At 38.8% G+C, this 14,740-nt stretch overlaps 1 protein-coding gene across 1 annotated transcript; it reads left to right on the top strand.

Moving 5' to 3' along the window:
• The first annotated feature begins 4,661 nt into the window (after positions 1 to 4,661).
• On the top strand, positions 4,662 to 14,387 carry LOC102193725 (deleted in malignant brain tumors 1 protein-like). Its single transcript, XM_005748830.1, has 8 exons — positions 4,662 to 4,779; positions 7,100 to 7,120; positions 7,704 to 8,021; positions 8,145 to 8,456; positions 8,580 to 8,891; positions 9,040 to 9,345; positions 13,618 to 13,932; positions 14,056 to 14,387. The coding sequence occupies exons 1-8, from the start codon at positions 4,722 to 4,724 to the stop codon at positions 14,385 to 14,387; spliced, it is 1,974 nt and encodes a 657-aa protein (XP_005748887.1). The 5' UTR covers positions 4,662 to 4,721.
• The last annotated feature ends 353 nt before the right edge of the window (positions 14,388 to 14,740 follow it).

Raw genomic sequence — 14,740 nt, 5'->3', positions numbered from 1 at the left:
TAACGCGTTACTTAATAACGCGTTAGTCCCAACACTGGTAATAAGAAATTTAGTTTCACATTTACAGATTCTGAAAAATAAAACAGATTTGAAGATATTATAAATGTTTAACTGAGGTGTTTCCTGAATCTGCATGTGTAAAACCTGCTTCTTCAGAAAATGACAAAAAATTAAAGGAGTTTACTCATTTTTTTTCACCAGGTATCTTCACAGCACTTGTTTCTGGTGTGTACTTTTTTACCAATTTCTGTCATTCTGGAGGTGTCCGTAAAACATCGCTGCATTTGTACAAGAACAATGAGGTGATACTGCACATCCATGATCACCAGTCAGCTGACACGGCTGATAATGGAGGAAATGCGGTGTTCCTGCAGCTGCAGCAGGGTGATACAGTCTATCTGCGCTTAAAGGCAAATACACATGTCTATAGATCCAGCACATTAACAAATTTCAGTGGATTTTTGGTCAAAAAAAAACAATTAAAAATAGATGTACATGACTTTGAAATTGTATTTAGCTGCAGTGTTTCTTGTGTGTGCTCCAATAAAACACATTTAAATCATACCTACGGTGGTGTTTACTTCACTTTTGTGTTGGTAAACGATTTAATGCTGGTCAAAATATTAAAAGACTGTTTAAATGTGTACAAGTACAAGTACAAACTTACTCTCTAATTTATTTGTAGTTAGTGGAAGAACAACATTATGTCTGGAAACAGTTCATGGGAAAGATTCATAAATTCATTTTTCCTATCTCTGAAACCAGGATAAAACTGAAACATGATTTGGTGTGTCTCTGTCTCAGAGGAAAACCAGTAATAACTCAAAGTAACGAGATGCAATCATGCTTGGATTACACCTACAAAAGTGGCTGTTGACCTATTAGAGTTGCCAGAAAATGGTAACTCCAAGATTATTGTAAAAAAAGAGGAGTAGTAAATAGAGATGGACCGATCCAATCGGATATCGGAGAGAAATAAAAAATGTAATCCGATCCATTAAATATATATCGGATTCATATCGGTATCGGCCGATATCCAAATTTATGATATTGGTATTGGACATAAAAAAGTGGTATTGTGCCATCTTTAGTAATAAAGATGGTTGACAGACTGGTTCAGTATACCTGCTGCTGCCTGTAGTGCATCTTTCAGCAATATGGAGAGCATTACATTAATGCCAGTAGCATGATTTATGCTGCTCCACAATGAAATGCTACAATGTGGAGGCAGGATGATGTGTTTTGTGTCCATTTTGACTAGGAGCAAAAATACAATTTTAACAGCTCAATTAAGAATAATAGTCTATCTGACATTAATAAATATGTGATTAATTCTTAATTGTTTCAGATCACAAAGGGTTTAAAACAAAACAAAACAAACACACTTGGTTTTCACAGAAAAACATCTGTTATCACATAGTCATTTACCTAAGAAATCAAAACATAAGAGCCTTCATGATTCTAATTTATTTTGTATTTTAAGTCGGTGGGACCTGTTGGGTTCTTGGGCATTCAAGCGCAGAGGTTCCTAAAACAACAACTGACTGATCTCAAGAAAAGATTAATGGTTCATGTGTGTCATGCAAAGTGCCCTTCTTCCAGTAGAGGGAACGATTCATCCACTAGTATTTAAAGCTCCAACCACTGAGATTTCCACTCAGAAACAACATGCTCTAAAATCTACAAACATGTGACTAATATATGTGTATTACACAGCCACAAAGCAGTATCTTTGAAGGTGCTTGTTATGTATTAAAGGAGAAACCCAGCCACCCCCTGGCCACAAGCGATTGCACTACTAATTAGGCTAATAGGCTGGAATGATTTGAGTTATTAGAATAGCCTGATTATAAAAAAAAACAAACCTTTGTTTCAATACTTTGTTTAAGTCACTGCTCTATATTTCCCCATGTCGCCTTGTAAATGTGAGCATTTCACCCACAGCTACAATTAAAAACAGACCTGCAATAGAAATTTTATCTTGTAGCATGCCCGTGAATAGATAGAAGAAGTCATAATAGACATTATGTCCATGCAGCCTCCAAAGAAACTGATAACACAACAGCAACGGTGAAAATTATGCTTTCATAGTTTCATGTGAATCCAGTGAGACGGAAGTTAAAAAAACAAAAAAACAAAAAACAAAAAAACAAAACAAAATATATATATATATATATATATATATATAAGTTTTTTGCTTGTTTGTTTGACTTTTACACTGAGCCAGAAAAGGCTGCTGGAGTATTGTAGGCAACCCATTGGGTGTGTGGACGCACAAGTTTGTGAATGCAATAACTTTAGAACGACACAACATAGGATTTTGAAATTCATCCCACAGGTGCATCTACTACGAGGCTGGGAGGTACCACTTTACTGGAAGCAGTAGACCAGGGTCCTTCATGAAACCACCTGTTTAATCAAATATTAAATAGGTCATGAAGGGTTAGCAACTGACATCCACACTGATGTTATTAAAGTAATGGTTAACTTAGAGTTTTGCTTCATGATAGAGAAGTCAAAGGAAACCACAGATATGAAATGGTTCTCACTGATGTAAGAGAAACAATTAATAGATTTAACATGACAATGGCAGAGTCAAGCTGTTTGTTTACTATATATGTAGTTATACTTATTTGCACACAAATAGTTCATAGTTCACCAGTTCATAGCAATCAATTATCTAGGATCGACCTGTCTTGACTTACTTTGCACAGTAATGAATCAGATGTTAGTCAAGCTGGAGTGGCAGTGCGAACCCCGCCCCCTAGTTGGATGGATGAGACTGTCATGGTTCTGGGTCACTGACCTAGCGTTTCTGAGTTTATTGTCATGATTTTCTAGTTTCTTCTAGTTTCTATTATTCCTACCTGTGTTCTCCTGTGCTCTGTCTGTTTCTCTGAGTTTGTGTTTGTAAAACAGTTTGTGAGCTTCCTGTTTTACTTTGAAGTTCTGTGTCTGGTCGTGTCTAATTAGGTCCAGCTGTGTTCCCCTCTAGTGTGTCATTCCCTCGTTACCTTGTTTGTATTTATAGTGTGTGCCTGCCTGTGTTCCTTATCAGTTCATCTGTGTTATTTTGTGTTTCTACGTAGTTTCAGTCGCGTGATTTTAGCCAAAAAGTGTTTACTTAAATTCAGTGCACATATCAATTTGGTGCTGATTACACCATTCTTTTGGAACATTTGAGATTTATGCTTTTAGAATTCATTTTGAAGCAAGTTTCACAAGAAAATTGGCTATCAGACAAGGCTATTGTCTATGAGAGTGGAATGTGTTAATTCTCTTTTTCTATCTGATAACAGAACACATATTAAGAATATGTGAGATATGTTTGGAAAAAGTATGTACACAGTATTAATACTGTAAAGTAACAAAGGAGTGCATATGTGTAAATTGCAATAAAAAATGGAAGGACATACGTTGTCGTTAAAATTTATTTAGGAGTGTTTAGTTCAGTCACAGAACTCCTAAACACAAACTTAACAATGCTGTAGGAATGCTAAGTCCTCTATAATGGAAAGATCAAACAACCACTTCATAAACACAAGGCACAACATACAGTAGAAGAGCCACTTCCATGAGACAAGACTCAGCTGTCCATCTGCAAGGACAAAGGTCAATCTTTTGAGGATTAAAATATTCACATTTTGGACAGAGAAGACAGATGGTTTGAAAGAGGAGTAAAAGAAGCCATTTAATGCCCACTCACTTCCTGAGCAATTTGACCTCTGGAAATTACATGACAGGAATTACATCACTATGAGTTCAACCAAAAATTTGACTGATTGTGACCTACAGCCGTTTTCACACCTTGGCTCATGTGATTAAGCAGAGGATCATTAGAGGGCCCATGTCCCTCTTGGGGGACACTCCCATAGGGCTTAAATCTGGGACTCTCCACCATTTGACCTTAGAACTGAAGAAGCTTCTCAGATGAGAGATGAAACGTCTTCAAGCAACTTAAAGAAATCCAGACGCTTTTCTTTCCGATCTCCTTAGATTACAATGACTTGGATGACTGAGAACCTTCACAGATAATTTAAATTTGTTGCAATTTCTGATCCCCTCATTGTCAGAGCTCTCTTAAAAAATTAATGTCAATGATGCTTTTTTATAAAAGATTAATAAAGGATATATAATAAAAGTCACTTTGCCAAAAAACTGATTGAAGCTTCAACCTGAAGGTTGTTTGTAGCTCAGGAAAGAAGTGTGACAGCTAGAGCCTTAAGAAAACAGAAGCTCTGCCTGGAGGCGGGGCGGGAACAGCCAGCCCACAAATACACCAGTAGATCAGAAGCAAGAGGCTAAATTTAGATGTAGGGGGAAACTCACGGAAGTCCTGGAAACTTAACTATTCATTGACTTTAAAGTTACCAATGAATAAGAAGCAGACCTGAATGATAACAACAAAAACCACTACCATAGCCAACCAGAACAAAGATAGTAATAAAAAGTTAATTAAATCTTATTCTTAAGACTTCTTAATCTCAATCATAGCTTACCAGGTTACCTTCCAACTGTGTCTTTGTTGTCTAGACATGTAAATGCATTCCTTCACTGCATTCAGACAAAGTATGACATCTGGTTCTTCTGGTTTTATCTTTTATTAAATACCTCATCAACTACACAAAGTGTAGGCGTTGATTACGGTAAAACGTGATCACAGAAGCTGAGCATATTCTTTTGTCTTTTAAAGTCTAAGACAATGACTGTAGTTGTTAGCAATGGAGCTCCAACAGCTTGTGTGCTGGTTCAGTGTGATGATCGTACTCTTTTTCAAAGGTGAGAAAAAAAGATTGGTTTTTCTCATTACATAGTTTGTTTCTGGAGCAGATGTAAAAGAATAATTAGAGGCACAAATGTAAACTACACTGTATAGTAAAGTATATTATATAGTATAATATTTATTCCGATACTGTATTGTTGTCATAAGTATCCAATGTTATAATATTAACAAACCAAATTAATTAAACTCAATCACTAATTAAAATCTGCATTTCACAAGCCCGGAGACTTCTGTAAGTATCATTGTGTTTGACTCTGTTCAGCCAGTCTTTCTTTCCTGAAAGGTTTTATATACAAGGTTAAAATTTCAGTTTAAAACGGACTAGCTGTGCAGGTTATTTTTTGCAGTGTTCATGTTGACAATGATCACTCTCAGTAATACTTGAGCAAATACACTGAAAAAAAAACTGCTAGATGAACATTGCAAAAATATGTATATCAGTTACATGCAATTAATTTGTATATCGTCAACCTTAGTGTTTTATGTTATTACTGCTCACAATTTTTTCGTAACATGAACATGGTTTTTTATGTTGATCTTATGCCTTTTACTCCTGTCAAATATCTATAGAAACCATCTGTTTATTGGAAATTAAATGGTTATGTAAAATTAAAGGTTTTTTTAATGCTAATTGTATTTGACTACCATTTGTTAGATTGACAAGATTATTTTATGCTAAGTATATTTTAATTTCTAACTAATTACTGTATATACATATATAAACACATACACACAAACAATTTAGTGTTCAATAAATAAAACTAAGTTAAGGTTGATCTCACTGTATGTACTATACATTTTCTTTTCAATCCGAGCAATAAGCTAAAATAATAGCTTTATTTAAAACTAACAATGAACTGTATTTTTAAAACTACTATTGTAGTTTATGAGTCATCTGTTTAAAGTGCGTCTCTTGAAAAACATTCCATAATGTTCCTCAGAAAGAATCTTACGACGTCACAGCTATGTAAAAAACAAATGTGTTTTTAAATGTAAGAGTCATAAGGAACTATAGCAACAGGAACATATTTATTTAAATGTAACAAAGAAGAGCCTTAAAATAACATTTTAAACCACAAGCTCAAAACCAAGTGACCTAAACTGGTTAGTATTGGCTTGCATCTATCGCTAAAACATTACAATAACTCATACTAGACTATGCAATCTGTTTGTAGAAGTGCACCCTGCAATTGAAAATGGCCTCTTGGTAACCTGACCAGAAAAAAACCCAAACTATGTGTCTCCAAGAAAAATAGACTGATGCTCTTAATGTAGTTTATTAGGGCTGTCAGCGTTATTAATCAGCATTAATGCTGCCCTAATACACTGCAATAACTTGTGCTAGGGAAAACATCACAGAACAACCAAAATTACCATGACCATGTCCAATGAGCTTGCAAATTGTCTGTCATCTATATATCTGTTTCAATGACTGAGACCAAGCTTGTGACCACCTGAGATCAGTTGACACCTTCAAAATTACTGTGGTGAATCAAGATGTCAAATAATGCAGTAATCATTTTGCAATTGCCTCAAAGTAGAGGGTGTGGTACACTCAGCCTCAAGGTGATGAGAAAAAAAAGTGAGAATGAACTCAATGTTCAGCACCTCCATTGTCGAAGTTGCAGCACTGAGCTGCAACCACAAGGTGGTTGGTGCCTGTTGTGGTGGTTATACCCGAACCAAATGGTGGACGAAGGGAGTCGCTAGACTGAAGAAAGAGTCCTATGGGGCTTGATTAGCTTGTGGGACTACAGAAGCAATTGATAGGTACCGACAGGCCATGCAGAACACAACTGGGGCAGTGGCTGAAGTGAAAACAAGGATGTGATAGTTGTGGCATATGTGTTAGAACAGTGAACCTGGAGGTGGTGATACAAGTTCTTTTGAAATTACCTTTTTAAAATAAAGAGAGCGTTTTCTCTTTATAAATACTGCTTTGTAACATCAAAAGTTATTACAGTGGCTTGCAAAAGTATTCGCCCCCCCTTGAACTTTTCCACATTTTGTCACATTACAGCCACAAACATGAATCTATTTTATTGGAATTCCAAGTGAAAGACCAACACAAAGTGGTGTACACGGGAGAAGTGGAACGAAAATCATACATGATTCCAAACATTTTTTTTTTACAAATAAATAACTGAAAAGTGGGGTGTGTATGTTAATTTATTAACCCCTTTTAAATAGATGCTTGGGGTACACAATGCATAACAATACAACTTTAAGAGGTCCTGCCCAAATAACCATGTGTGATATGAAGATATGTCTTTATCTGAACTAAACTTTTTTTTGTCTTTCATTTCTGCTTTTCAGGTTGTGCTTCAAAGCTGCCCGGTGAGCAAACAAAAGCTCTGTCTTTGTTAACTTTCATGTTTTTTTTGGAACACGTTTCCGGATGTCAGCTCTACAGCAACAAGAGAAAAATACTAAATACCATAATCGGTTGCATTCTATAATAGAGCCAGTGACTTAGTATGCAATAACTCCTAAATTTACAATGCATGTGTTATGTAATTTTCCTGAGATTAGCGTGCAATTTTAACACTAAGCACTAAGATGCAATGAGTTTTTACAAAAAAAAGTATAAGTTTTTGAGCAGAAATTTTTAGTAGTATTATAGCCTACTGTAAATAATTTTAAGTTGTGAGTAATTTTCAAGCATTATTTTTTACTTTTTTTTCTTCTCTAACCCAGCTCTCCCATCAGCAGTACAATATTTTTCATAAAAATAATGCAACAATGTATACGCTTATCAATAATGTGTAATAACATTTCTTTGAGAAAGCTTTCTTCGTTCTTTTTATGTTTTGTGTCTTATGGTTCTTACTTCTGTGTGGGCAACTATGCTTCAGTATGAAAAGCATGGTATGTTGTATCCACCACATTTCTTTTATGTTCTTTGTTCTTGTTTTTTTAGATGGAGCCAAAATCATTTTAACTGGATCTGGATCGACTCGATGCTCTGGAAGAGTAGAAATTTATCACAATAATAACTGGGTGTCAGTTTCTGATTATAACTGGGACTTAAATGATGCAGAGGTGGTTTGCAGACAATTAAACTGTGGGACGGCACTAGAAGCTCCTCGATCAGCTCACTTTCGTGCAGAAACTGAAAAGATTTGGCTTGATAATGTAAACTGTTCTGGAAACGAAAGTTCTCTAAATGAGTGTCAACACAGTGAATTTGGAAGACACAAATGTGGATATGATCGGAGTGCTGGTGTGATCTGTTCAGGTGAGAAAACATTTAGATAATGAAGACATTATAAGTCATTCTGTTCTTGTGTGCCACAAATGAAATCTCTCCTATAAAATGTAATGAACATATAAAATAATGGTTATGCCCTTTGTCTGATAGATCTTATCAGGTTAGCTGGGTCTGGATCAACTCGATGCTCTGGCAGAGTGGAAATTTATCACAATAACATCTGGGGAAGAGTCTCTGATGGTGGCTGGGACTTAAATGATGCAGAGGTGGTTTGCGGACAATTAAACTGTGGGACGGCACTGGAAGTTCCTCATTCAGCTCACTTTGGTGCAGGAACTGGACGGATTTGGCTTGATAATGTGGGCTGTTCAGGTACTGAAAGTTCTCTAACTGAATGTAAACACAGTGGATTTGGATCACACAGCTGTGGACAAGGTCAGGATGCTGGTGTCATCTGTTCAGGTAATAAAACTGTTAGATATTGATAACATCATAAGTCATTCTGTTCTTGTGTGTCATATATAAAATCATTCCTATATAATGTAAAGAACATATCAAAACATTTTTATGCCCTATGTTTAATAGATCTGATCAGATTGGCTGGCTCTGGATCGACTCGATGCTCTGGCAGAGTAGAAATTTATCATAAATATATCTGGGGAACAGTCTCTGATTATAACTGGGACCTAAATGATGCTGATGTGGTTTGCAGACAGATAAACTGTGGATCGGCAGTAGATGCTCTTCAACTTGCATACTTTGGTGAAGGAACTGGACAGATTTGGCTCAGTGATGTGACCTGTTCGGGAAATGAAAGTTCTTTAACTGAATGTGAACACTCTGGATGGGGAAACTACTACTCTGGACATTACTACGATGTTGGTGTAATCTGTTCAGGTGACAAAATGAGAACACTTTTAGATATGTAACAATTTGCTTCATAGTCTGTTCAGTGTCATACATTTAAAAAAAAAAACAAAAAACAAGGCACGTGTAAGGCACATATATCAAAATGATGGTTTCTTTTGTGACTTATGCTCAAAAGGTCCAATCAGATTGGCTGGATCGACTCGATGTTCTGGCAGAGTAGAAATTTTTCACAATAAAATCTGGGGAACAGTCTGTGATAATGGCTGGGACCTAAATGATGCTGAAGTTGTCTGCAGAGAGTTAAACTGTGGGTTGGCACTAGAGGCTCCTCGATCAGCTCACTTTGGTGCAGGAACTGGACAGATTTGGCTTGATGATGTGGCCTGTTCAGGAAAAGAAGGTTCTTTAACTGAGTGTCAACATGGTGGATTTGGAGTAAATACCTGTAAACACGGTGAAGATGCTGGTGTGATCTGTTCAGGTGAGATACATTTGGATCTTCTCAATGTCCAGTAATGCCATGTAAATGTAACTTTTCTGTTTTAGAGCTTTTTCATCCATTCATTGGTGTGTTTTAGATTACATTCATTGTGAGGAGTCAAATTGAGCTGTACAGTAACCATACTCTGTAGGATTTCGGTAATGAAGTGTTCCATCATTCTCTGTAAATGCAGTTGCGATTCAGAGAGACATAGATTAATTTAGGGGCTTAAAAAAATTAAAGAAACCATACATTTGCTTTCACATCGAGGCTCTCTCTTCACTCAGTTATGTACAGTATAACACTTTTAGACACCCCTAGAGTCAATGGCACTATACCCTAGGCAACAGATCAGGGTTCTGCCCAATGTGAAGGCCAAGCCTGAGAAGGAGATGGAAAAGATAGATAAGAGATACACTTTTATTAGTCCCACACATGGGAAATTTGTTGTGTTACACCAGAAAATGGACAGTGCAAAGTTGCAGCAGTAAAAATGAGGAAAAACCATATACTATAATAAGATAAAAATAATAACTTACTATATAAATCTCATGGTCCTAGGTTGGTGACCCAGTTTTTTGAGTATTGTACTTTTATTTCCTCATGTTTTGACTAAAAGTGTTTTGCTTTCTGTTTTGTATTTCTAGCTCTAGTCCTTTGTTCTTTGTTCCCAGGTTTTGTTTCCGTGTTCCCTTTGCTCAGTGTCAAGTTCATGCCTCTGTGCCTGTTGTGTGTTTCCTGTTTTACTTTGGAAGTCTGTGTCTTATGTCAGTGTTTCTGGTTTTACTTCCCTTGTCTCATTAAGTCTGATTTCTCCCAGCTGTGTTTCCCTCCTGTCTCCCATTCCCTGATTACTAGTGTTTATTTAAGCCCTGTGTTTTCCTTGCACTGTGTCATGTCATTCCCTCACCGTGCTGTGTTTTGCCTCCGTGTTTCTAGTAATGTTCTAGCTTTCTGTCTCTTGGTTTCTTTTCTAGTTTCTCAGTTTTTAAGTTGGATATTCATGTTTTTAGTTTAGTTCCCTGGTATTTCATGTTTGTACTATGTTCTCCAGCAATAAAGCTGCCTCCTTTAGTTAATCACTCAATTTCTGAGTCCTACATTTGGGTCTGAGTCCTACACCTCCTGCCTGTTACACAGCACTCACCTTGACAATACAATAGAATAAAATACTATATACAACAGAATACTATGTTGTCAGAAAAATTACACTCAGTGGTATTGCACGTGTATGTGTATGTCTGTCTGTGCATATGTGGTAATCTGTAAAGTCTCTTGTTGTGGAGTCCGACAGCAGTAGGAAGGAAAGACCTGCGGAGTCTCTCTGTCCCACACCGTGGGTGCCGCAGCCTGACCCTGAAGGAGCTGCTCAGTGCTGTCAGAGTCTCCTGCATGGGGTGGGAGATGTTGTCCAACAGGGATGACACCTTAGCCACCATTCTCCTCTCACTCACCACCTCCACTGGGTCCAGAGGGCATCCTAGAACAGAGCTGGCCCTCCAGATCAGCCTGTTCAGTCTCTTCCTGTCTCCAGCTGAGATGGTGCCGCCCCAGCAGACCACATGTTAAAACATGGCCAAGGCCAACACAGAGTCATAGAAGGTCTTCAGCAGCGGGTCCTTCACTCCAAAAGACCTGAGTCTCTGCAGCAGGTACAGCCTGCTCTGCCCTTTCCTGTAGAGAGCATCTGAATCATGAGTCCAGTCCAGTTCATTGTTCAGATGAACCCAAGGTACCTGTAGCTGTCCACAGCCTCAATGTCCATACCTTTTGTGTTTAGTATAGTGGAGGATGTTTGTGCCTGCAGAAGTCTACCACCAGCTCCTTGGTTTTTTTCAGTGTTGATCTGGAGGTTGTTCTGCTGGCACCAGTCCACAAAGCCTTGGGTCAGTTCTCTGTAATCCTTGTCTTGCCCATCAGTGATGAGGCCGACTATTGCAAAGTCATCAGAGAACTTCTGCAGGAAGCACTGGGTGAAGTTGTGAGAGAAGTCTACAGTGTAGATGGTAAAGAGGAACAGAGCCAGAACCATTTCCCGTGGGGCCCCCCGTACTGCTGATGACCCAGTCCTGAGTTCTCACATACTGTGGTCGGTCAGTGAGGTAGTCTAGTATGCGAGGTGATGGTCCATTCCTGTGTTCTCCAGATTCTCCTTCATGACTGTGGGAAGAATGGTGTTGAAGGCACTGGAGAAATTGGAGAACAGGATTCTCACAGTGGTCCCAGCGGTCTCCAGGTGAGAAAGGGAATGATGTAGGAGGTGAATGATGGCATCATCTACTCCAATTCCAAGCTGATAGGCAAACTGAAGTGGGTCCAGTGATGAGCTCATTAGGGTATTGACTTTAATCCTGCTCAGTTCTCTCGTAACCTGGATGGTTGAGAGAGACAAGCTGGAGCCGTGTGCTGGATGTGTATTGGCTACTGTGGCAGGGCCCCCCCCAGGCAGAGTTCTATTCTTTGTGGCGCAAGATGGTTCTAAGGCCTCTCCAGAATTTGCTAACATCGTTCTACTGAATCTGGTTCTCCATCTTCTGCCTGTAGCTGTCCTTCCCATTCCTGATCAGTCCTTTTAGCTCTCTCTATTCCTTTTTCCATTGCTCCTTGTCTTCAGAAGTGAAGGCTCTCCTCTTCTGCTTGAGAACGGCTTTTATTTCTCGGGTGATCCAAGGTTTGTGTTTGGAAAAACACTGCACGGTGGGTACGGTGTTATCCATGCATAAGTTAATGTAATCCATAATGCAGGTCACAAGGCTGTCAATGTCCTCCCAGTGGTCGTCACAGAGCATCTCCCAAACAGTGGACTCAAAACAGTTCTTAACCCTCTGGGGTCGAGGGACGCACCGGCGCCTAAAAATCACATGACCAATTTCAGACAACACAGCTACAAGATGTAGCGACTCTGAGTCTCCATTTCAACTTGGGTCGAAAGTGCGGACTTCAAACTATATACTAGTTTTTGAATTGTGTCGATGGGCGACATAAAACCGGAGTTATGATAAAAAATACACGCGTTGTTTTTTTTCTGAACAAAACAGTGGTGTTTACAGCGGGAAGAACGGTAAAAACTGTGTTTTCTACAGATGGCGCTAACAAACACTCTCTGCTTGCGATTGAAAAAGAAAAAGAAAAAACACCCCTTCCCTATTGGTGTTAAAGTTTACCATGTCAGCCAATCCAAAAAATGATATAGTAACATGTGGCACTTGGTTGTTTAGGGAGAAGGGGAAGTTTTAGGAAGGACACAGAAATGAATAGAGCTTCTGTAACAGGCTGCCACACAAGAGGTGCGCTGGAGTTGAAAAACAAACAAACAAACAAACAAGAAAATTCAGACAAATCTGAGTAAAGTGACATGGAAGAAATGGGATGATACTAGAGACAAGGCTCTGCCCAACACCTCAGGGAAGTAGACACCAGCTAATCTGTCTTCCTAATGGTCTGAAGTCCCCAATATACCCTGAAGATCCGGAACAGAGCAGAGAGCAGCCTGGCAGAGAGCTAACATGTGGTCTAACCCAGAGGAAAGACACCGAGCCCAGCAAATACATGGAGCTCGTTAATCCACCTGTTTTAACCGTCAGTGTTATCTCATTCGAAATAATATTGTAAACTGGGGTAACTGTATGTTGGGTCTGTGTTTCCACAAGCCCCACTAGTCTAGAGACTTATTCTCGTTAACGACAAAAACAAGATGAACATCTTTTACTTGCTAGCAAGGGAGGCCCCAGCCAGTGTCTCAGAAAGCACTCTGAATCCTGTTTTCCCAACGACGGCCTCCGCTTGCTGCCTTTTGTTGGGAAAACAGTTCACATAATACACATCACAGCAAAGCACCTCCCACATGGTTCTAAGACAAGGCACTATGTGTGTGTATGTGTAAACATCTGTATGCATGTGAGAGTGTGTGTGTGTGTGTGTGCGTGTGTGAGAATGTGTGCGTGTGTGTTTGAGTGAGTGTGTGAGAATGTGTGTCTCTCTGTGTGCATGTGTCTCTGTATGCATGACTTCCTGCTCACCAAAAGAATCATAAAAGCAGGAAGCAACATCACAAGAAACAGATCTTCCAGATCCAGAGAACGTATCTGCAATAAAAGCCTCTCCAGCCAGTGGTCCGAGACAAAGGAATGTCTTGATCCTATACATTGAACTCAGACCTTAAAAATTTAAGAAGCACAATGACAACATTCAACAATTAGACTTTACACTGTGCTTGGACATTAAAAGTATTGCATGAACTATCCCAACCTTATCTTTGTGTTTTGTTTTCAGCTGTACCAATGATCTTAACTGGATCTGGATCGAGTCGATGCTCTGGGAGAGTAGAAATTTATCACAATAACATACGGGGAACGGTTTGTGATAATGGCTGGGACTTAAATGATGCAGAGGTGGTTTGCAGACAGTTAAACTGTGGGACAGCACTGGAAGCTCCTCATTCAGCTCACTTTGGTGCAGGAACTGGACAGATTTGGCTTGATAATGTGGGCTGTTCAGGTACTGAAACCTCTCTCACTAAGTGTCAACACAGTGGATTTGGATCACACAGATGTGGACATGGTCAGGATGCTGGTGTGATCTGTTCAGGTGAGAAAACTGTTAAATATTCAAGACATTATAGATCAGCCTATTCTTGTGTGTCAAATGAGAAATCTTTTCTATATAATAAAATTAACATATCAAAATTTTGTTATGTCCTTTGTCTGATAGATCTGATCAGATTAGCTGGCTTTGGATCAACTCGATGCTCTGGCAGAGTAGAAATTTTTCACAATAACATCTGGGGAACAGTCTCTGATTTTAACTGGGACCTAAACGATGCTGATGTGGTTTGCAGGCAGATAAACTGTGGGTCCGCACTAGAGGTTCCACGACTTGCTTACTTTGGTGAAGGATTCGGACCGATTTGGCTTGGTGATGTGACCTGTTCAGGAAATGAAAGTTCTCTAACTGAATGTCAACACTCTGGATGGGGAAACTACTACAGTGAACATCACTACGATGTTAGTGTCATTTGTTCAGGTGAGACCACTTATAGATAGAGAACAATTTCCTCGTGGTGTCTTTAGTGTCATACATATATGTGGAAGGTCTATCCTTCACATAGAGCCACATAGATCTCCGATGTTGTTTCTGGGATCAGCTGGAGCCACTTGCAAAGCTTGGGAGTCACTGTACCTAGTGCTTGAAGTTATATGTATGTGTATATTTAATGTAAGTTACATATATTAAAAAAGTAGTTTGTCTTGTGACTTATGCTTAAAAGGTCCAATCAGATTAGCTGGATCGACTTGATGCAGAGTAGAAATTTATTACAATAACATCTGGGGAACAGTCTTTGATGACAGCTGGAACTTAAACGATGCAGATATTTAAACTGTGGGACAGCGCTAGA

The sequence above is a fragment of the Pundamilia nyererei genome, unplaced genomic scaffold (assembly GCF_000239375.1).
Source record: "Pundamilia nyererei isolate P.nyererei 1_Seehausen unplaced genomic scaffold, PunNye1.0 scaffold00230, whole genome shotgun sequence".
NCBI lineage: Eukaryota > Metazoa > Chordata > Actinopteri > Cichliformes > Cichlidae > Pundamilia > Pundamilia nyererei.
This window is presented reverse-complemented; position numbering and strand designations above follow the sequence as displayed.